The sequence below is a fragment of the Amborella trichopoda genome, chromosome 10 (genome assembly GCF_054954075.1).
Source record: "Amborella trichopoda isolate Santa Cruz 75 chromosome 10, AtrichopodaSantaCruz75HAP2 v2.0, whole genome shotgun sequence".
Lineage (NCBI taxonomy): Eukaryota > Viridiplantae > Streptophyta > Magnoliopsida > Amborellales > Amborellaceae > Amborella > Amborella trichopoda.
In genome coordinates, this window is record NC_142345.1 from 39805529 (window position 1) to 39829849 (window position 24321).

At 35.9% G+C, this 24321-nt stretch overlaps 1 protein-coding gene across 3 annotated transcripts; it reads left to right on the forward strand.

The window, feature by feature from the left end:
• Window positions 1-2113: 2113 nt before the first annotated feature.
• LOC18434024 (inorganic pyrophosphatase TTM2) lies at window positions 2114-24152 on the forward strand. Of its 3 annotated transcripts, none has more exons than XM_088848834.1 (12): window positions 2114-2249; window positions 12051-12412; window positions 13046-13160; window positions 13541-13736; window positions 13825-13938; window positions 14057-14230; window positions 17800-17994; window positions 20039-20161; window positions 20279-20400; window positions 20545-20675; window positions 23302-23570; window positions 23655-24152. In XM_088848834.1, exons 2-12 carry the CDS (start codon window positions 12073-12075, stop codon window positions 23868-23870), a joined length of 1995 nt encoding a protein of 664 aa, XP_088704960.1. In that variant the 5' UTR covers window positions 2114-2249; window positions 12051-12072; the 3' UTR covers window positions 23871-24152. The 3 variants fall into 3 exon arrangements, 2 of the variants coding, with proteins under 2 accessions (XP_088704960.1, XP_088704959.1); XM_088848833.1 differs by lacking the exon at window positions 2114-2249 and adding an exon at window positions 8907-9278; XR_016042072.1 differs by lacking the exons at window positions 2114-2249; window positions 23302-23570; window positions 23655-24152 and adding an exon at window positions 8907-9278 and having other exon boundaries at window positions 20001-20161; window positions 20545-20644.
• The last annotated feature ends 169 nt before the right edge of the window (window positions 24153-24321 follow it).

A 24321-nucleotide genomic window follows, 5' to 3' on the forward strand; every position in this document is an offset into this window, starting at 1 on the left:
CCACACCAATAGGTATCTTCAGCTCAGTCAAGAGGATCCAGAAGAAACAGATCCAGACGAGACAGATCCAGAAGAAGATGATCCAGATGAGTTTAGCCAGAGACCATAATCATCACCTTGCAAAAAGAAAGATAATATGGGTCCTACCACCAAAAGAAGGACACTCATTGTAATAAGGCCAACAGAGCCGAAATAGTTTACTTTACTTTTTACTTTACCTTTATTTTACTTTTTACAGCATCCTCCTATGCTCATGTTTTGTCCACTAGCACTTTTGTCATACCACCGACACTTCCTTTTGTCGTTTTGCCATAAACATCTGGGCCCCTCTCTTTTGTCCATATGCACCAAAGATTCCCTCCTCTTTTGTCCACATATTCTCTCTCTCCTTTTTAGCTGCCAGCTGTTTTTCCATCATACCCCACTGGCCGACAAAAGCATCTGCTTCATTTGTCTTTTTGCCAGCTGCTTTCCTCCACCGACAAAGCTATCTTGTCCTCCTCTCCTTTTGCCAGCTGTTTTCCTCCACCGACAAAGCCATCTTGTCCTCTTCTCACCTAATGGCCAGCTGTAAAGCCAAAGGAATCTCCCAAGACTCCTATAAGAAGGAAGCACCTCCTTCATTCGAGGTAGGGCCTCACTCCTCTCCTCTTCCAGAGCCAAACCTTTCCCTTACCGGAAGCCTCTCAGCCTACCTGAAGCCTCTCAGCCTACCTGAAGCCTCTCAACCTACCTGAAGCCTCTCAACCTATCTGAAAACTTTCCGATGACCTCAAACCTCTGAAAACTTTCCGATAACCTCAGACACCTGAAAACTTCAACCTCAGACCACCTGTAACCTCAGACCACCTGTAACCTCAGACCACCTGTAACCTCAGACCACCTGTAACCTCAGACCGCCTGTAACCTCAGACCTCAGACCACCTGAACCTCTGCACCTCAGACCACCTGAACCTCTGCACCTCTGCTCTGCATCTGTGCACCTCTGATCTACACCTGCATCCGAACCCTGCAATTGTTCCCATTCACAGCTATCATTGCCCTCATAGCTGGACCAGGTTCTCTCTCTCCTCACTCTTAATGTGTGATTGCAATATCAATAATTTGCCTTCTTACTGTCCTCCCCACTGGAAACTCTTTTCCAGTTACTGTATATGCACCCAGTAAGTCTTATGCTCCCTTTTCCGTTTATGCATTTCTAGTTTTATTTCCTGCTTTCCTGTTTTTATTTCCTCTGTAATATTTTCTTGTAATCTTCCCTGTAAATGATAATAAAATGCTAGTGTGATTTTCTGAAAAAATTCCATGCAGTTTAAAATCTTATTTAATATTAAACTAGGTGATATTAGTTATGCTCAATGGATTGTAATTGACATCTCTATAATTCCTCTCATAGGAATCATACTATTCTGTTTAAATTACTACAGAATTTTACAATCATTAATCCAATATAACAGCTTGCTGTTTACTTATTTATTATAACTCTGTTATCCGCAATAATCAAGTCTCCATAGACTTAAACCTAAAAACAATCAATCAGAATAGATAAAACCTAATCAAAAGACAGTGCTGTAGATCCTGGCGCAAAGTGGTATATATATATATATATATATATATATATATATATATATATATATATATATATATATGTTTGCCTAAAATTAACAACCCCTCAAAATACAAAGATTCAATTTATAAGGGGTCGTTATGGGTGTATTCATTATTACTTTTTTATCAAAGCAATCATTACTTTTTTATTAAAAAATTATTTAAATAGGTAAATTTATCATTAAACAAGAATAAATTTGAAATTTTCACAAAAATACAATGATATTTTGGAAGTTAGTGTCCTAAAACATTATTTGTAGAGTACTTTTCTCAATTAGTTAAAATTTCAATTTTATCTCTTATGAATATGCCAAGAGTACCCTTTGTCTTGTAGTAATATTTATAAAATTGCCCCCACAAAAGTAATTTTTTAAAAAAAAAATAGACTATAAAATTAATAAATTCACCCTTCACAATTCGCTCTTCGACCTTTTTTAATGTGAAAGATTGTGAAGTTTAGAATATATATATATATATATATATTTTTGGGCTTTGAACCAGGTCCATCTCTATCAGTCTCACTCACCTGCACCATATCCGTCTCTCGTTCCCTCACCGCTGCTGCACCAGATCCATATCTATCAATCTCACTCACATGCACCATATCTAGAGAACCAGGAAGGCTTATGCTTCAACATCAGGTATGATCTTTCTCTCTGCTCTATTTCTTTTTCTCGGCTCTGGATCTCCCTCCCTCTCTCTTCCACTATTTGCTCTCGATTAAGGTGCTAGCCCTCTCTCTATACTCTGGTGGTCTCTCTCTTTCTCTCTCAATTAGGGCATTGGCCCTCTCTCTTTCATGGCTCTGGATCACCCTCTCTCTGCTCTGCTTCTCTCTCTCTAGGTTAGGGCACTGGCCCCCTCTCTCTCTCTAGTTCTTTCTCTGCTCTGGTTCTCCCTAACAGAGAGACAGAACGTGAGAGAGAGAATACCTTCTAATGTGGTTTTTATAAGGCGTAGGCTTTAAACAATCAAAGTAAGTCGCACCTTTAAATAACGTTGAAAGATGTTGTTTTACTACCATAAATTTTTGTGTTGGTCAAAAAATTTATTTTCATCTCTAACTATAAAATTTAATGCTTAAAAAACAGTGTGGATTGAGTAAAACTATTAACACTTGAAAATCTTGAAAATCAAGGGTCTAGAAAATGCGTTAATAGATGCACTATTTCCAAGATTTTAAATATATTTTTACATATATCCATACTTCTTGAAGTCGGGATTACCAATTTAAGTATTTTTGAGCATCGAAACAATACCTTCTAGTGAGTTTTCTAGACGAGCTTTAATTTGATTATTTAGGGCCTCACCCCACCCTTGTATAAACTTTTTTTTTTATATCTTACCAGTAATATGCATATGCGTTGCACGTGATATTTAATATTAATCACTGAAACATATTTATCATTAAAAAATATTTTAAATAAATATAGTTTTATATATTATTGAATTTATCCTCATAATTGAATAACTTTATCGCATAATTATATGTTTTTTGAACCATGAAATAAATAACAAAAAAACAATATATGCGATCCTCCTATAATATCCTAATATTTTTACTTTCGAGCAAAAGAGATAAAGTACAAATCATATATGCGGTCATCCTACAAGGAAATCAACACATTTTGCCGTCATTAAGCATCGGTAAACAACCAGATATTTATTGGTTGTCCAATCGCCTAAGGAAAATTGTTTCATGCGGGCTAGACCGCATGACTATATATACAGTCTAAAAAAGGTAAAGCATCCATCTTAAAGATAGTTGCAAGTAGGTGTTTCATCTAAAAATAATCGAAACTAACAGTACAAATGTTTGTTTACTAAAATTATTATTTTTAGTTTTTAAAATTTACTTATTTTTTTCATATTCATGATCTCTATGTTAGAGATTACATGTCTTTAAAAATTAAGTCCAAAAATCCATCTAAAAAACAGATTTATTAATAAGCTCACATTTCTACATAAAACAAAAAATCTATCAAAGTACACCTTATCTATCAACGGTTTAATATTTCACCTATTTGAATTATTCCAAAAAGATTGCATGCATAAAACTACTGTTGATATAGATTTGACAAACCCATATGATTTTTCGATTTTTTTCTTTGAAATGTGACTCCCATAAATCTGAATCCATGAAACTAAACGGGCCCTAACTAAATTTTGATTTCTCATTTTCTCGAGGGCCATTGACCTTTCAATGAATATGATCCTTGTAAGGCCAAACTTATACTATCTAGAAAAACAATTCCTTAACATTCGAAGAAGAGAGATGATTGAGGGTTCGGGAGGAAGAGAGAAAGGGCGTGAAGTTTGGAAGATAGAGAGATAATGGGGTGAAAAAAATTCATTTTCAGAGAATAAAATTTTCACCTATTTAGTTGGAACATTTTTTTCCCAAAATGAGGCGAAAACGAGGATGGTCAGAAGATTTCTCTCCCAATTCAGGTGTCAATTATTAGAAATAAATAGAGATGCCTCATTCCTAGGAAAACATATCCTAGAAATTAATTTTTGATGACCCAAGAGGCCCCTTAACATAAATTTTCTTCCCTCTTTCTCTCTCCCCTACCCTTTCCTCAACTCTTTATCTATTCTCATTATTTATTTATTTCTGTTTCTATTTTGGAAATTTTTTATAGAAATTTATTTCAGGGATTCAAACTCTCTTATCCAGATCATTGCTTCCCTGATTCCAACTGAATTCTTAGAATACCAGTTTGGTCGATCAATCTGATTTTTTAAATACTGATCTATAGTAAACTTATTTTCACTCCATTTTTTATAGTTTGTCATTGATCATCCACTTTCCTTGATATCAGTTCCAAAGTTTCCAAATGTTTGTCAAAGCTCATCAAGTTGACTATGAAATTCATGAATATGGAAAAGGGATTGGGGTCGTGACGATAGCACCCCACACCCTAATCATTACGTTGTGGTTTCCATTCCCTCCACTAGCATTACTTGACTAATACTTTCGAAAAACTAACTCCTAATCTATTTAAAAAACAATAATAGGGCATATCCTTCCATAGAATTATCCAAAAAAAATCATAAATATATCTTTATTTGACATCCTCTTTTCAAGCATATGCTCTCTTTTTCTTCTTTGCATTTTGTGGGAGTGGAGCTTTCCATCTTCATAAGGAATCGGCCGTCACTTCAACGTAGAGAGAGGGAGAGTCTAGTCTCCGGGGCCATCACTTTCTTATTAAGAGCTTTCGAGTTTTTACATAAAGAACGTTTTTGAATTTCAATTGTAAAGGTGAATTTCTCTTTAGAGTAATTTATGTACGGATGCAAAAAGGAAGCTAATTTTTTAAAAAAATTATGTGGAAAGTCGATAACTTGTGATTTTTTATATTTTACAAAATTGCCTTTGGGTACTAAGATGCCATCCACACACTACTTTTTAATTATTCTTTTTAGGTTCTTTCTTTTTTTAATAGTGGCCACTTGGCTTAGTCTAGAGTGCAGTCCGAGGTCCCCATACTCGAATCGTTCTTTTCTTCTACAAAAAAAGAACAAAGAGCAGTCTGAGGTCCCCATCTTCCGACTGTTATGAAATTGAGCTCCTACTAATAAAAAAAAAAAAAACGGGCATCTTTGAATTGAAAGGTAATTTTAAAAAATTAAAAAAAAGTTGGTCAACCGATCTTCCGTGTCTTTTTCATCCAACTTGACCAAATTCGTATTTTTATATTATTTTATCAGTATGCAAATTACTTTTCTCTTTAATTCTTTTTAAGTCTATCCAACATGCTCTAAAATATAAATAAATAAAGCAAATGATCTCATGCTTGTGCATGAGCATATAAAGCATTCACTCCCTTAGGCCGTTTCTAGTAACTATTAAAAGCTCTAAATTTGTCTGAAGGGAGGGACGTAACTTCAAGAGAAAAACACAAAAAAAGAAAAAAAAAAAAAATGGATTGTCTACAAAGAGATTTTTATCTTTTGTACTGAAGTTATAATCATTTTTGTCTCTTAAATTTCCAAATGGGTGGTTGTAAAAATGTCATTTGAATAGATACAAACTTCAAAAAAAAAAAAAAAATCTTGGATTTTATGACCCACAAGCCATCCAATTTGTCATCTAATAAATGAGAATGATTGTGATATCCATGTACAAAAGATTAATGGTTTATTTGTAGACAATCCCAGAAAAAAAACATATGAACTCTTGTTCTGCCTAAAAAAGAATGTATGAAGATTGTGAAGAGAGACCATGCAACTTTTAGATGACTATATTTACGTGTTTAAAAAATGAAAATGAAAATTTTGTTTAAAACTAATTTATATGGCGATTCTAAAGTAGATCCCAAAATTTTATATAAGATAAGGTGCTCTTAAGTATGGTTTTTAATAACTGCTAATTCATATTGCGATAGTTGATTTTGATTTATGCCCAACTCTCTCTAATTTATGATGGGTGCAGTTTTGCATACGGATGCATCCGCAGGTGTAGAGGTACAGTGCACCTTCAAAATTTATCATGGTATATAATTTTGATGTAAAATGTTCTTAGGATTATCTCAAAATCTATTTTTACATCTAATTATAAATTTTTAAAATTAAAAAATGGTTAAAATCAAGTAGATATATAAACATATGAAAATCTTAAAAATGGATGGTGTAGATAATATGTTGTAAAATGCACTGTATCTAAGACTTAAAATCTTTTTATTTTTCATAGTCATACATCTCAATGTCAAGATGATCAATCAAAGGGTTTTTCAACATTAAAACTACATTTTTCGATGGATTTTTGAGGGGCATCTGTAGTTCTATATTATGAGGTAGCATCCTTATATAAACTTTTTCCATTTATGATTTATCAAACAAAATTGTTTGAAAAACTGTTTGTTTGATGATTTAAATAGTATAAATTTTGATCTATGGTTCAATGAACTGATTCTTCCGTTTTTTTCTTCTTTGGATCATTGTAAGACCAACTTTGCTTTGTGGAGCATAATGTTTAGCAGTTAAGCAACAACATATCCGTATGATATGTGTAGCTGAGATAATAATGTTGAGATGGATGAGTGAAAATACAAAAAGAGATAGAATTCGAAATGAATATATTTGAGAGAACTTAAGTGTCACTCTAATAGGTGATAAGATGAGAAAAAATATACTTAGGTGGCTTGACCATGTGCAACGTAGATCCAATATAATATTTGTTAGGAGGTGTGGGTTGGTTTATATGAAGTAGTGAGAAAAGCTATGACAACCTCACTAAGGGTATGACCTTTAACATAGCAGAATAAGATTCGTGTAGCCGACTTCAAATAGTTGAGAAAAAGCTCTAATGATAATTCAACCAATCCAGATTGTCCAATGCAACTTATCTAAATCAGCCCATTAAGTGTGTAATCTAGAACCTGATTTCGGTTTTAAAATGTTGCTCTCAAGGGCAAGGGGGGCAATCGTGTGTGGTTGACCTACTGACTCGACAGTTCGACCCAAACGAGATCTGGGTCGGGGTCCATGTTGTGGACCTTGGCGGGTCCGGTCCAGATCCATATGACTTGGATTTAGGGCTAGCATGGACACTATTAGGTTGGGCCAGGTACGGGTCAACCAGACCCAATAAAAAAGTATACTATACAATGTTTAACATAATTTTTTTATTTTTTTAATTTCTAAACCTTGGTACGAGCCCATGTAAAACTTAGTCGAGTCGGGTCTTGTTTGAGTGAAGATGCAAGCGTATAGAATACTCTCACAAGAGTACCATGCACCAGCTGAATTCATAAACTAATATTTATCTCGGTCACTCTCTCACAGGAGTACCATACAGCGGCTGAATTCATAAGTAGTTATTTGTCTCGATCAATTCCAATACTTGAGGAGAGAGAAAACTATTAAGGATAGTCCTCTTCACCTTTCTTTATCCTTATTTTACAGGGAAAGGGTTTGGTAGGGGTGTAGCGCTATCAAACCCTCATCTCATACTTGGTCAAAATTGTTAAGTGAAGTGTTAAAAGACCTTTACATCCATCCTCTCGAATTAAACATTATAAATGTAAAAATTATTACCATTTCAAACTGTAAAAACAATATATATTATAAAAGAGAAATAATCATATAGGATCTTCTCACCTTTGCGTATAAGATCCAAATGATCACAATTAAATTTGGCACGGATCTATAGATAAATCAAGTCCCCCACCTATGTGATAACTTTTACAGAGATCCGTATCAATTTTAACGATGATCATTTGGATTCTTACAAACATGGGTGAGAGAGGGTCCTATAAGATCATTAATCAGTATAACAAATTACTTAGACCGTTAATTTTGCCTTAGAAATAAATATTTACATATCCATAAAAGTACAATTCTTTTAGTTTCAGATTATATTGTTGGTTTTGAAAATTGATTTTAAAGCCATTGTAGAGATTTTTATTGTACTTTTTGAACAATGATTTGAAGTGAGGTTTTATTTTGTTTCTACAAAGCATTAGCCATATTGCCATTCAAAACGATGCATATAAAAAAAAACCTTGGCCATTTAGAAGCCTCATCCATTAAATTATTATATATGGGTGCAGTTTATAGAGCTGAGGCTCTAAACAATCAAAGTAAAACACACTTTTGAATAGTATCAATAAATATAATTTTAATATTGGAAATCTTTATGATAACCTTAAAATATATTATCTAATTATAAAATTTAAAATTTAAAAGACAGGATAGATCGAGCAGATCTATAAAAACTTGAAAATCCTAAAAATTAACGGTCAAAAAATGCATTACAAGATGCACTATTCTCAAAACTTGAAATATATATATTTTTTTCATGTCCATGCATATCGAGGCCGAGATGATCAATTTGAGGATATTTGGGCATCAAAACGACCTCTTTTTATGAATTTCTTGAGGTGTGCTCTAAATTGATTGTTTAGAGCCTCGGCTTTACAAAATATTTTTCCCTCATATATATGTCTAGTCCGTAAGTTTTATATTTAGTTACGATTTAGTTTCACTTTGATCGCTCGAGACTTTTGCGAGATATATCGTACGTGTAGAAGGGAAGGGGGAAGGGATTCGGAGCAAGAGAGAGAAACATTAACTGTTTTAGAGAGAGAAACCTGAACAAAAGGATGTACGTGTATAAAGGAAGGAGAGAGAGGGCTTTGGAATTAGAGAGAGAAACATTACCATTTTAGAGTGAGAAACCTTAACAACATTATTGTGGGTTTCCTTTTTTGTTTGAGAAACATCACCTTTTTAGAGAGAGAAACCTTAACAAAATTATTGTGGGTATCCTTTTTTTTTTATTTCTTCTAGTGAGAAATCGAAGATTCTCCATTCTGTTTCTCTCCAAAGAAGAGCTTCTCAGCGAAATCTAAGTCCCGACAGTTCTCAAACAATCAAAACCAATTATTTTTTTGACGAGTTGCTAACCTCTCTCTCTCTCTCTGTCTAAATTTATCAGAAGACTGCAATCTTTCTCTCTTTCTAAATTTATCAGAAGACTGCAATCTCTCTCTTTCTAAATTTATCAGAAGACTGCACTTTCTCTCTCTTTACGCAATCACCCACCAATCCTGTCCTAGCAAAGAACCCACCACTCATCAGAGGGTCGTCTCCTTTTCCTTCTAAAAAACCAGAGCTTCACAAGAAGCTGGGTCTCCCCCATCTGCGCACAAACAATTAAGGTCAGTGTGATGATCAGTGCCCTTCATGACCCTTATTTTTATTTTTGGTATTTTATTTCCCCTATTATTAATTACTGTTTTCTCTCTCATCACCATTTTACGTGACCAATAGATCTGCTTGGATATTCATTTTTAGATCTTGGTCTTACTTTGTTCGTGTGCAGTATGCGGTTCACTGTTTCATTGAAGCTGTATGTGGGTGATTTTTTATTAGGTATTTGGGCATTGGATCTTTAAAATAAAAATTGGGTTTTCATCTATTTGTCAAACAATTGGTCAAAAAAAAAAAATAAAGGAAGAAAGAAAAACTTATACAAACAGATAGAGAGAAGGATACAATTTTTAGTAACCAGTGAACTGTTTGATTGTATAAAGTTTTTAGCGTAGAAATTTTATCATACTCATGGAGAAGTTGTACAATACCTCTTAGGAAGTGCGAGTTCAGTAGGCTAAAAAAGTGCATTGGCCCCAAAGGATATGGCTAAATATAGTGAGGAAGGATAAGTGAACTGTATGGTAGCAGAGTGGCAGACCTGTATGGTATCAGAGTGGCAGATCAGAATTCGTGTATCCCGACCTCAATTAATTGGGAAAAGTTTATGGGAAAAGCCGACCTCAATTATGGCTTTGACGATGACGATGACAGCGACTAATGGAGAAGTTGGTGGTGATGTTAATCTCAAGTCCGTTAAGTTGGCAAAGGATCGGCTTTCTATTTATGCCACTATTGTAGGAGAGTCCATGGTAATTGCTAATTGACAGTAGTCAAAACTATTTTAGAAGTTAGAAGGTAAGATGAGATTATTGAAGCATTATTCAAAAATATTTTAGTTCTTTCAAATAGAAGAAATGGAATATTACCTACTTGGGCGGCTCCCTTTTTATGTGGGGCTCGTGGATTGCAACCGGGGGTTTTCTCATTCAATAAGTCTGCGACTATATAAATAGTTGGGAGGTTACTTTGCTCAAGCTTACTCTTTGTTTTAATTGGTATTATGCTATTGATTAAATCAGATGTATAAAACTGTATAGTAATTAGAGGATTCCTTGGCAAAGGAAGGGATGACTGGAGAGGCTTTTGTGTATTGAGCCTTTCCACATTTTGTGTGAGTTCCTTAGTAGCCGTTTTCTTTTAGCGCTTTGTTTGTTGCATCCATCTTCATTGCTCTTATTTATATTCTATTTTGTGCAACTTTGTCTATGCATATATCTATGAGCAATGAAATTTTACTTGAACCAAAGAAGGCTGTATAAAATAGGCACCAGTATGAAGGGATAATCCACTTTAAAGAATGAGAATCTCCAATCATGAGGGAAAGTTCATTCCAGTTTCTTACAAGCTAGGATTTCAGCTTTAGAAATCATCTTTTAAAGTGGATGAATAGTACATCTTCCCTGCCACTAATGTCCAAGATTTATTCAGTTATATCCGACCATGTGTGATATTATGTGGAATTCTTATTCATATCTTTCTCATATTTTGCCACTAAATGATTCATCTTTACCCATGAGACAGTTAGATTAGTATGTCAGATCAAGGTTTTGAGATATAATACCTTAGAAACATCGACAAAAAGGGACCAATAATTTCGAGCATCCCTAAATAAGGTTCCCCTTTCGACCTTCATGCTCAACGAACTTTGAATGTGTGTGTGTGTGTGTGTCTCAGAAACATTGGCAAAAGGGGACCAATAATTTTGAGCATCCCTAAACAAGGTTCCTCAACCTCATGCTCTATGAACTTTGAATGTGTGTTATGCATGTGTTAGTGAGAAACATATATTGCTACAGTACTTGCTCATGGGCTCCCAACCATACAATCGAATTTGACAGCAGGGGTTGCACAATAATATATGAATTTTATTTTTTTAAGAAATCAAGATTAAGCTGAATGAGGTTGTGTGCACCTCACCCTCATGCAGCCAAAAAATATACATAAAATTAAATGAAGATGAACAACATGCAATAAGAAAGTTTAAAATAGTCTATTGCTAAGGTATAAATTTTAAGGTCATAAGTATGTTAACAGTTTCCCACAAAAAAAAAAAGATCTAAAATCTATTTTAAATTCATGATTGTAGTGATTGTGATTATTGACTTTGAAGTTGAAGTCCAAAATCACTCTCTAAGAGGAATTTTTGAAGGTGACTGCATTTGAATAAGTGCATAGGCTGAAGCACAAGCAATTAGCATGTAGTTGACGAGAACGCTCATCTGAAATGGATAGCTCATGTTTAAGTGAAGTGGTTTATCCATAAGTGATGTTGCATAAAATTCACATAACATATATTGTTAACACACTAATGTTGATAGAGCATATGGCTTGAAGGAGACAGGACTTTAGCCTCGTTCCAAATTAATGATTGTTGATGCATTGCCCTAGCAGATATGTAGTCCTCTACAATTGTGGATCTATTTGTTTGTCTGCTAATTCAGGTCTTTGGCCTTCTTGCATACGCATCTTAGCAATCTTAGGTTTCGTACCAGTATAGTGCTCTGTCTCTTAATTTTCAATTTACGTGATTCCTGTTCTACCATATGTCCCGCTGAAGTTACTATTCCACACAAGATGATCTATGCTACAAAGATTTTCTTGCATGTTTTTGTAGTCTATGTTATTTTGGTTCCTCACACGTCCTGTAACTTAAGTTTGTGGTAAATGACTGTATTCATTTTTTGTTCTTTTGGATAATTAAAACGGGCATACTTGTTTTGGTATTCTTTTGCTGGGAATGAGCTTAAAAATTGAGTTTTTTATATTATTAAATGCAGAAAAAGTACACATTGTTTTTTGATGGCTCAAGACAATGGTGGTGAGGAATCTCCTACTCAACGAAAGCCTGGTCTTTTACGAGATCAAGTGCAGTTGGTAAAAAGAAAGGATTGTGATCGCTATGAAATTGTACCAATTCCGGAACCGCTATCCTTTGAAAAAGGTTTCTTTATAGTCATCCGTGCATGTCAATTGTTGGCTCAGAAGAATGATGGGATTATAGTTGTTGGAGTTGCTGGTCCTTCTGGAGCTGGAAAGACAGTATTCACTGAAAAAGTACTGAATTTTATGCCAAGCATTGCTGTCATATCAATGGACAACTACAATGATTCCAGTCGCATTATTGATGGCAACTTTGACGGTATGTCTGATTTCTTCTACGAGTACAAGTTAGTACAATCCCTTCAACCAATACCCACTGTAATTGTCTGTAATTTCTCTAGTATATTTGCCAATTTAAAAAAATCTCCTCTATTACATTTCTGCATGGTCAAACATTATGATTATTTGTCATAATATGAGGTTGTTTATGACCATGTTCATCTGGAAGGATATAAGAAAATTAATATATATACAGCATGGTAGTTTTATTATGTGATACTCTTTAATTATTGAACTGAAACTGTGCTAACAATAAAAAAAATGAACTGAAAATTTACACGCAAAGCATGACTATTTTGGTCATGTCTACCCGGATATGTGCTCTTTGTGTGTGTGTGTGAGTGAGAGAGAGAGAGAGAGAGAGAGAGAGAGAGAGAGAGAGAGAGAGAGAGAGAGAGAGAGAGAGAGAGAGAGACCATATTGGGATTTGAGTTCTGTGACAAATAAAATATCTACCTGAGACCATCACAGGAAAGTTTTCCATGAAGTTGGTCATGGCTACGCATAGAGATTGGACTCGATGCAATCTGGATTTGCCTATCACGTTGTAATATTTTATCTTTATCATTTTTCCCAAATGATATCACTGACATTTTTGTTTATGTTTAAACAGATCCACGTTTGACAGACTACGACACTTTACTTGAAAATATTCAAGGTCTGAAAGTGGGTAAACCTGTTCAGGTACCAATTTATGATTTCAAGTCAAGCACCCGCACTGGATACAGGTTAGACATTTCATGACCTTTTGTTTATAAGTGATAGTGATGTTGTACTTGTTTTATTGACCATTAAGTTGCTTCTGGGAAAAACAATCAATAATCATGCAGGTGCTCCAGAAACTTGAAATATCAAAACAGTGCCTGTACCAGATACATTTTTAGTCGTTTTGCTAAAAATCACCTTTATTGTCCTACCAGAGCCGGGGTAAAAAATTCATTCAGTAGGAATGACCGGTCCAAGCACTGTTTTGAGATTTCAAATTTGTGGAGCCCCTGAGTGAGTCTCGCTTTGTGGGAGATTTCTAGGCACTCTTTTCTTACTTCACTTTATTATAATTTTACAAGCCTCTTGTGCTTATGTGCCATTTCTTTTGTAATTCTGACAGGACAATAGAAGTTCCCAGTTCACGGATTGTAATTCTTGAAGGAATCTATGCTTTAAGCGAAAGGCTAAGGCCTGTGCTTGATCTTCGGGTATCAGTGACAGGTGGGGTACATTTCGATCTTGTAAAAAGGGTTTTAAGAGACATACACCGTGCTGGGCAAGAGCCAGAAGAAATTATTCATCAGATATCAGAAACGGTTTTTCTCCTCCTCTATTAGATTTGCTTTTTCCAGTTAATACAAGAGCCATGAGTTATAAATAATCATGTATTCTATTTATTTGCAGGTTTATCCAATGTACAAAGCTTTCATTGAACCAGATCTTCAAACAGCCCATATTAAAATTACCAACAAATTCAACCCATTTTCAGGATTCCAGAATCCCACTTATATTTTAAAGGTTAAGCTCTCATCTTTTATCAATCGAGTATTACTCAGTTGAATGTATATTTTGAAGGTTAATGGGTCCTGCTCAAATGTTATGATATTTTGCAACTAAGTGCCTCTTCTTATTGTAGTCAGCGAGGGCTGTGATTGTGGATCAAATCAAGGCAGTTATTTCAGAAGCGCATACAGAATCTACGGAGGAGACTTACGATATATATCTACTGCCACCAGGTGAAGATCCGGAAGCATGCCAATCATATCTAAGGATGCGGAATAGAGATGGGAAATACAATCTCATGTTTGAGGTTTGTTCCTCATAACAAATTGATTCATGTGTTTGTTGTCTATTGAGTTCAAATCATGCGCTTTTAGATTGGATGGCTTTGGGTCTGTTGAGTTTTGATATGAACTTAACTAGTAGTTTTAAATAATGTTTAGTAATTAAAGTCTTTTTTTAAAATTATTTTTTATGTTGAGTGTGAACGCTCCCTTTAAGTAGTCTTACATAATTCTAAGTAATGCAAACACCATGAGGCTTCACTCATAATCCATATATTTGATTGATTGAGGACCTAAAAACCATTCCAAACCCTTGCAAATCCATTTCCACCCTATAAAAACGGATTTGGAGCTCCTAAAATGGTGCAAATTGACTGATCTATTGTCTGTTGATATGGACAATCTAGATTGATGTTGAGATGACATTCAAGATGAATCATTTTTAGAGTGGTCAACGGAATGGATTTGCAAATTTTTGGGTCCTCAATTGGCCAAAATATGGAGAATGAAAGGGCCACCACACCTTGTCGGCTGAGGCCCCCACCTCACCGGTTACTATTCCTTCATTAATTTGATTTGATGTGTTCTTTTCATCTTACTCTCCATATTGATTGGATGGTTTTTAGGTTTATGGGATTTTTTGCAAATGAGCATTTGCTAATGGTCACAAGTAGGGTTGGCCATGGGCTGGCCTGACCGCATTAGCCTGGCCTAATGAAACCAACTCATGGGCCTCTAAAGCTGGCCGTCAGGCCAAGCCCGGTTGTGAATCTAGGCTGGGTTTGGACTAGGGTCCATGGCCTGGTGCGACCCAAAAGCCTGGCAAGTGCCTTTATTATTTTTTTGTATTTTAAATAGTGGGTTAGACGGGGTTTGAACTTGATTAATCCTAATTAATGTGCATGACACTAAACACTAAAGCGCCAACCTATTAGTTGTAAATTATTTTACTTTTAAAATATATAATGGATATGATTTTCCATATGTACCTCTATTTCATAAACCATTGAAAAGATAATATATTTAAAACTTGTTTTCTCTCTCTCTCTCTCTCTCTCTCTCTCTCTCTATGTTGCATGTATTATTCACCCTAGGCTCCTGCATGTGTCAAACACAGCTAGACACTGGGCATGTGCATGGGCATGGACAAGGCTGGATTCTCCGTTCCAAAGAATCCTAAAGAAAGAATTCCTGATAAACACATACACGTGGAATTTGACATGATTCTTCTCCCAAAAGAAACTTGTAATATAATATTATACTTCGAAATTTATTTCCTGTATATTTTTTTTTATTTAAACCCTAGGCATAAAGAACGGCTACACATCTCAAACCTCGAGTTCGTAAAAACTAGTATCCTCTACATCTATTGTTTCAAAAAAGTATCGTCGGGCTGTACGACAGTCAAATATCTGTGATTTTTTCACTAACTTTGCCAGATTCTTTGATTTTCCATCAATTCTTGTATGGCTATTATGTGCTCTGGATTCTTGCATTTTTGTGTTGCCGAAGAATCCAACTCTTCGTACCCATGTTAACGCTCCACACCCATATCCATTGAATGTAGCTCTCCCCCCTTGCCACAATAATAGCTCTTTCTCACTCACCCACAACCCTCTCTCTCTCTTCCCTCTAACCCATGAACATCTCTCTCTACTAGTAGGTTTGGCTTTGTGTAGAGAGAGAGTAACAATTCGGGTTTTCTTAAAGAGAGATTAGTACAATGATTATTGAGAGAGAGAGCCTTCGGGGAAGAGAAAAACAGCGCAGGTTTGTGTGTAGAGAGAGTAGTAGGTTTGACATTGCATAGGGGAGGGAGAGTAATATAGTTGACATTGTAAAGAGAGTAGTAGTACGGTTGGCTTTGTTTTTTCTTTTTGTGTGTGTGTGTGTGTGTGTGTATTTTTTTTTGGGGGGGGGAGAGGGAGAGAGATAGAGAGAGAGGTTTGCAGGTTAGAGATTAAGAGAGAGAGAGAGAGTTTTGGTTTATTGGTTGAGAGAGAGAGTGGCAGAGAGAGAGAGAGAGAGAGAGAGAGAGAGAGAGAGAGAGAGATCAAAAGTTATTTGTAGGAGAGAGGAATACATTATAATGCATCCATGTGTGGAACTTTAAATCTATTGAATATTTTTTCAATAAAACACTATATTTTTTCAATAAAACACTACACAACGAATGGATTTGGCTTTATCGCTTAGTTTATATTCATGCTAGTCACTATTTCTTGAGTTCGAGTCCCTTTCTACCGACATTTTACATTTTCATGTATTTTTTAGTACCCTAGAAGCCGACCCCAAATAAATTGGGACAAGGCTTGGATGATGATGATGATTATTACAATACCCTAAAAAAAATTGGGATCAGTTGGCCCGGCCCAGCCTAAACCAATAAGAAGGCCAGGTCATGCCATCTAGCCACCAGAAGGGCCAGGCCAAGGCCCTTTATCCTCTCTGGGCCTGAGCCAAACATCTAGGGTCTCTGGCAGGGCTTGGGCCACATCGGCCAAGCCCCTTGCCAGGTGTAGTTTTAAATAATGTTTTCCTTTACCAGCAAGTTTATGGTTTATGGTTTGCTTGGAGGATGTTGGGCACTAACCTTGTGTTTAAGTTTGGGATGAGGATAGATATGTTATGTAAGTTTGGAAATGTGAGGGTATTTAGAGTTAGTCTGATGGAAAAGATGTTTTAGGGGTGGCTACACGGATAGGAATTCCTCAACTCTGGATACAGGATCAGGAGATATATATTACGCTTGAAAAATTCTATTGTGCAAGCCCATAGGTTGAGGCTAAATAATGTGCCGTTTGACTACTGGAATGAAGTGGTCTCTAGAGGGTTACTTGAAGCCTCAAAAACACTATCATCTTTTTAGAAAATGTTGAGTTTTCATTATATCTCATTGTAACTTTTGTGGATCTAGGTTTTATTCTAGTAATGGGATTTATGGAATCCGCCCCTCTGGAATTATTTCTAGTTGTCTACTATCAAATACGAAGGATGGAGAAGGCCAGTGAACTCGGTCCTAGGTTTTTCTTCGTCTGAGAGTATTATCTTCGATAATAATGCAAATGTGGCTTGAAATTGTTATGATAATGAAAAATGAGTTAACGAATTATTGTTTGGTTGTTCATTGGTTTCTATGAACTAGTAGGTGTGTGAAATTTTACTATCACCAGCATGTATTATCTGCATAAATGGCACATTATTTTCTTCTAGTCTTAATTGGTGTATGATGAACAGTATGAATAACTAAAATTGAAGTACACGACTTCCACGCATAGGCATTTAGCTATTGATGGGCTACGAATGTTGAATCTTTTATGCTGCTTTTATTTGTTGAGTAATTTATTGGTTCTCTTATATTTGAATTTTATGTTTTAAAGAACATTTGGTTGATTGGTATCCGACTACGAAGCAAGTATTTACAAAATGCTCTATGGTCTAGAGCCTGGACTACCTTTGAGCAATTATGTATCTGGCTGCCATGCCAGTCTCTAGTGCACTGATTGACCTCTTAATTGTTTCTTGGCATGTCTGAAATCTTTGATCCAATTACATGCATAACTTGTGAGCTCATCCATTTTTTCATTTATTTCAGGAATGGGTTACAGACAGTCCATTCATTATTTCCCCAAGAATCACATTTGAAGTCAGTGTGCGTCTTCTTGGTGGACTTATGGCCTTGGGTTATACCATTGCAACCATTTTAAAAAGAAGCAGTCATGTTTTCATTGATGATAGAGCATGTATCAAAATAGATTGGTTAGAGCAGCTGAATCGCCATTACGTTCAGGTATTTATTCCAGCATCTTGTTCAAATCTTATTTCTTCATATTTTTAGTTGCCGTAAGTATCCTTTTTAGTAAAGTATAGATAATAATGATGTGATTTCTTTCTATGGTTGTGCACTATTCTTATACATATCTACATTCTGAATTTTCAAACATCATACTTATTTGTTTCTTTGTATTATTCAACTATGCAAGGAGGATAGTTGAAAAACTTAAAAGATGTTTACTGCTTTGGAGGGTTTGACCATATCATGTGGCTTGTATTTCTGCTTCTGACCATAGGATCTGGGATAGATGATACGTTAGCTATTCATTTTTTTTTTCTTTTTTATTCTCATTGTTTTCAAGTATATATGTTGACCTTTGTTGGATGTCCTTGGGAAATTTCTGCCACCCATTTCATGAGTAGAATGGAAGAGGATTAATTCATCCCACTGTCGACTCTCATTTAAGGCCCTACACTGGGCTTGTGGTGGTTAAGCACAACTTCCAGGAAGAAAGAGAGAGAAAAGGGATAGACCATGAGAGAGAAGAGGGATAGACTGCCAATTGAGTGAATAACAGTCAACCTCAATAGATGAAAGCCAGGCAAACAAGTCAGCCTGAAGCATGCACAATCATGCTACTGAGCTGCTCATTAACCAAGCTAATGAGCTTATCTTAACCAGCCCCCATGATGCCTTCTGTCTTAACCATTTATTAACAACCTTCCCCATCCAATGTGCAATTAAAAAAACTTGTTCAACTTTTGAGATGGAAAAACTTGCCCAAGTTAGCTCAACTTGTTCGTTAGGCGAGTTTTATAAATGAAACTTGGTAGAAGTCTAGAGTTTTACGTTAAACTTAATCATACTTATTTGTCTCTTTATATTATTCAACTAAGAGAGGAGGATGGTTGAAAAACTTAAAAATGTTTACTGCTTTAGAGGGCATGGCTATATCATGTAGCTTGTAATTCTGCCTCTGACCATAGAATCTGGGATAGATGATATGTTTCTGTTTTCTTTTTATTTACCCTTAAATTTCTCATTGTTTCCGAGTAGGCATCTTGACCTTTGTTGCATGTCCTTGGGAAATTTCTGCCGCCTGTTTCATGAGTAGAATTGAAGAGGATTACTTCATCCCACTGGGACTATCATTTATGGTCCTACACCAGGCTTGTGGTGGTTAAGCACAACCTCTGGGAAGAGAGACGAGGGATAGACCACGAGAGAGAACCAATTGAGTGAATAACAGTCAACCTCAATAGGTGAAAGTAAGGCAAACAAGTCAGCCTGAAGCATGCACAATCACACTGTTCATTAACAAGCTAACGAGCTTGTTGTAACCAGCCGACCATGATGTCTTAACCATTTATTCTTGCAATGACAAGTTTCCTCATCCAATACTCTGGGCACTGCTCTGCAATTAATAAAATTTATTTCAACTTCTGAGATGGAAAATCTTGCCAATTTAACTCAGCTCCTTCATTTGGTGAGTTTTATAATTGAAACTCAGGATATGTCTCGAGTTTTATTCATTAAATATAATTTTCTTGTTTATTTGGTTGTTTGATGTTCTGTTCAGATGTAGTGGCATAGGGGGATGATGTGGCTGACAAGTTGGGCTCGATTCCCATCGTTGCCCCTTTGTTCTTAGAAAAGTTTTGATGCGAATGTGAAAAACTCGTCAGGTTTTTCCAAGTTGACTGCTTGACTCAGCAAGTTAATTCAGTTTGGGCAATGAATGAGTGGGCCACTGAGTTCTGAGTTTTCCAATACTGGCTAATAAATCAATTGATTTTTCAAGTTACATTTGTAAATAGTCAAATCCATCTTGAAATCTTCTTTGGAAAGTGTCCGAATCAGTGCAATGATAAATTGATTACCATCTTAGCAATAGAAGCACCAAGGCTTCCTCCCTTTTTACTTGTCACTACTTTTGGATGCCCACATATCTTTGGTTGTATTATGCTTAATTACATTATAGCAGGCATTTAACTGATATATAAAGCAATCATTTCTCACAGGCAATGTTTATTTTTTCATTTTTTGAATCTGGCAAAAGGTGCAAGGAAGAGATCGTGTAGTTGTAAAAGATGTAGCACATCGATTAGGGCTGGATGGATCATATATTGCACGCACCTACATAGAGCAGATTCAGCTTGAAAAGCTCATTAATGAAGTCATGGTATTGGGTGATCTCTTCCTGGTGTTCATATTTTGTAAACTGAATTCATGATTATCTTTTTTGTTGGTACTGTAGATATCATGTATTGTGTCTAAACTGACCTTGTTTGAACCTCAGGCATTGCCAGATGATCTGAAGACAAAGCTAAGTATCAACGATGATATGGCTTCAAGCCCCAAAGAAGCACTTTCCCGAGCCTCTGCAGATCGAGTGGCTATGAGAACCAAGCATCTTAAGAGGTTCAAGCCAACCTAATTATGAATCTTGAACCAACTATTATGGATTCATCTCTCTCTCTCTCTCTCTCTCTCTCTCTCCCCCCGCCTCCCGTCCCCCTGCCCCTAGGACTATGTAGTAAACATATATTGATTATGTCTTTACAGTGGTATGTCGCACTCCTATTCAACTCAACGTGATAAGAATCTTTCCAATCTAACTAAACTCCAAGTCAGCAATAAAAGGTTTGAATCAAGAACTCCTCAATCACCTGCATCAGCAGTTGCAAATCAGGCAAGTTCCAGAGCCTTCCTTTCTTCTCAAAACTTATGTTTAGAAGAAAAAGTATTTTCACTTCGTTACACACATGAATGGCGCATGCGTTGTATGAAGCGCCAATTCATGAAATTAATTGTAAACTTGCATATATACAATTAATTTTTTTTGACGAATTTTACCATAATGAAATAAGGATTTTCAACGTTCTTCGATAAATTTCTCATGTATGATAACTTTTTCAAAAAAATGTTAAATATGAATATTATCTCTTTTGTTAAATAATTAATTTCTATTTAAAAATATTTGAAATTTTAGGAAAGGAAATTGAAATCGTACTATATTCTATTTTATCATTTTTTTAAGGGATTTTGAAGAGAAAAACATATAAGATGTTTTATGGAAAGACATTGGCCCTCTGAAATTTTAGTTTTTAACTTTGACACCCCCATCTCCAAGTAGGGTTTTTGGAGGGGTAAATTTGCTTTTTTTTTTTGGGTAGTTGCAAATTGGCTTCCATTAAAAGAGGCTAGTTGTGGTTTTTTGGTCCTTTTTCCTTAAAGTCAGGTCCCTCTCTTTTAAAAGTCTAAACTCAAAACCCTCTCTCTCTCTCTCTCCCTCCCTCTAGTACTGTACTCTTCATTTTTACATTCCAAGTTTCCAACTATTTTCTCTTCCAATTTTCCTCACACTCCCACCGTGCCAAATCAGTGGCCATGGGTAGACCAGATTCCCATACCACCTCTATCTCAAGACTCAAACGGAACCATTTCCAACTTCCCAAAGGTAGGAAATTGCATCTCTCTCTCTCTCAAAACAACCTTCCCTCAATGTTCCTAGTGGGCTCAATCACTCCGTGGCTTCCAATGAATCAACTATCCTCCCTGAGATGGCCCTTGTGCTTCTTCATTCTCTCTCTAGTTAGATCCCAACCCCAAGCCCAAGCACTTAGAACATTGTACGTCTCCATTTCAAAAAAAGGTTAATTTCCACTCCTCTAAGGCTTCAGTCATGGATACCCAACTCATATTGTTGCAAATGGGAAGGCATCACCTGCAACAGTCTCACTGCTTTTGTCCAAAAACTTAACCTGAGCAGCTCATGACAATTGCCAATTTCTGATAATTTCTCTCTCTTCAATTTAACACACCTTAAAACCTTGGTCTAAGCTTAAATAGCTTCTCTGTCTTTTGTACCTCCCTCAGCTGACAATTTTAGTTTATCTAAACCTCTCCAATTCTGGTTTTTGGGGTGAAATCCTGAAGGAAATTTCATGATTGACCTCGCTGGTTCATATTGACCTCTCAACCTCTTTGTTGCATTCTTCTCTTCGAACTTATTAAAGCATGTGAACATGGACCTCTAAACTCTGATTCAAAGCCTCAATAACTAAGAGGAGCTCAGTCTTGGTGGTTTGAATCTCTCTTCCATAAGTTCTCAATGGCGTAAAGCCTCATCTTCACTCCCTTGTCTTAGTGCCCTAAGTCTGCAAAGGTACTATTTATCTGGTCCTCTAATGATTCCTTAAAGAAGCTTGTTTCTCTGTGTTTTAAGTACGCATGATCAATCTTATGCTTGAAACCAACCTGTAACCTCTTTCCTTTTCCCCATTTGGTTGTGTTTTAAGTATGCATGATCAATTTTTTGAGTTTTGAAGATGAGTCATTGAGAGACTAGGGTTTAATGCAGAGAGCGTGAGAGACTAGGGTTTGATGCACAGAGATAGAGAGAGGGAGAGAGATTTACTTTTGAGAGGGAGCTTTAGTTTTGTAGGCTCATGTAGAGAGAGATACCAAGTTCGTATTCTAATCCATTTTAATAGAAAGAGTGGTAAATTAGTCATTTATCCCTCTTAAAAACCCCATGCGGAGGTGGGAGATCGGAAGTCATCATCGTTATCATCAGAGCAGAAATAAAAACTCAAAATTTAAAAGAGCCAATAACTGAAAGAATATTTCACATTTTTTTATGACAAGCCCAAGTTGCCACCTTACCAGAAAGGTGGAATTCTATGCTTATTCTTTTAAATGCAAACTCAGTTGCCACCTTTCTGGTAAGTCATCTTCATTTCGGCTACTCTCAACTGAAAATTTGTATGTTAACTTCCTCCCTGGTTGAGGAACTTACTCTCTGGTTCAGGATTCTCTTCTCATGTGAACATCTAGTTCTTCTAAAATTAAATGCTAGTGACTTTTTACTTTTTTAGGCTGAGGTGATAGTCAAGAAGTTCACTCTTTGGGACTACCATGCAAAGTAATTCCATGGGTTTCCAAAAGTCTGCTTTTTCTTTGGACATTTTCACATGAAATCTATGGGGCATCAAAGATAAAAAAGTGTGACAGTAGAAATGGAAAAGAAACTTGAAAGTTTTTGGAAGATTGGATATTTCCTATTTTCCATACTTTTTCTGACTTAAAATTTCTATTAGCTGAGTCTTTCAAAAAGATGGGGTAAAAAATATCTTGATAACCATTATGTAAAATATATTTATCTGAAAATTTCTGTGAGGTTTCAACAATTTTTACTTCAAAAATATAGTTTTCCTTGATTTCCAAAAGAATAAGGCTCTATTTTTCAGTGCTTTGGGAGTAACTTTGCAGGTTTGTTAGTACAGCTGGATTGATCTTCTTCCAATTCATTTCAGGGAGTTATGACTCAACTGTCAGAGCAGATATCCACCTTACATGAGCGGCTTGATGAGTTTACATCTCGAATCGAAGAACTCAGTTCAAAGTTAACTGTCACCAAATCCTTAGGGAGCCAACAGAACTTGGCTTTACAAACCGAGATCTGCAATGGCTCTGCACCGCCATCTTTCTACAGTTCAGGATATGGCAATGGCAACATGACCGGATCTTTACTCCACACATCTTCTTCATCAAACCAATTATCAAGGGAATTTTCATTAGTGGATGAGGTACACGATGGATATTCTTTCCCTTGTTTTCATTTACTTTATGTTAAAAAAATTTGTCGATCCACAATCCTTTGCTTGTTTCAGATCACAGCAATGGCACGTAGCCAACGCCAGATTATGCACCAGTTAGACAATCTCAGTAGCCTTGTCCATGAAAATATTGCGCGAAAAGCTTCTCGTCCAAGCAGATCGGATGGTTTTAGCAGATTGAGTAATGCTGGATTAGTTGGGAGCCCTTTGCTATTGGCATTGGCAATAGGAGGTATCAGCATTTTCATGTTTCGCACAAATTGGAGTTGATACAAGAGTTTGAGCAAGAGGTTTTCTTTTTAATGGGTTAAGCCTCTTGGAAGATGTACCATAATATTTTTTTTTGGGTCCTGTTCTCTTTCTATTTCCTTTTAATTATCTTTTTTCCCGACCGCGAATGCCCGAGTTGTGGACCTGAAGTATTTTTCAATTGCATTGGATCCATCCATGAGGAGGGCTTTTTGAGATTCAAAAGAAAATTTCGAGGTTTTTGTATATTTAAATTGAGGAATTCTTCATAAGCTGAATAAAAATGATATTGGTGGTCTGAAACTCTGAATAAGATTGTTTCCTGGTTCTCATATATTTATAAGTTTGTTTGTTTGGTCGGTTGAACTAACGTTCATCTAAGTGGAAATAGACGGTGGAAGTGATGCATTCCTTGTAGGAGGGAATCTATTGGGAAAATACAATATCACCCAAGGCGTTAAAAGTTCACAAA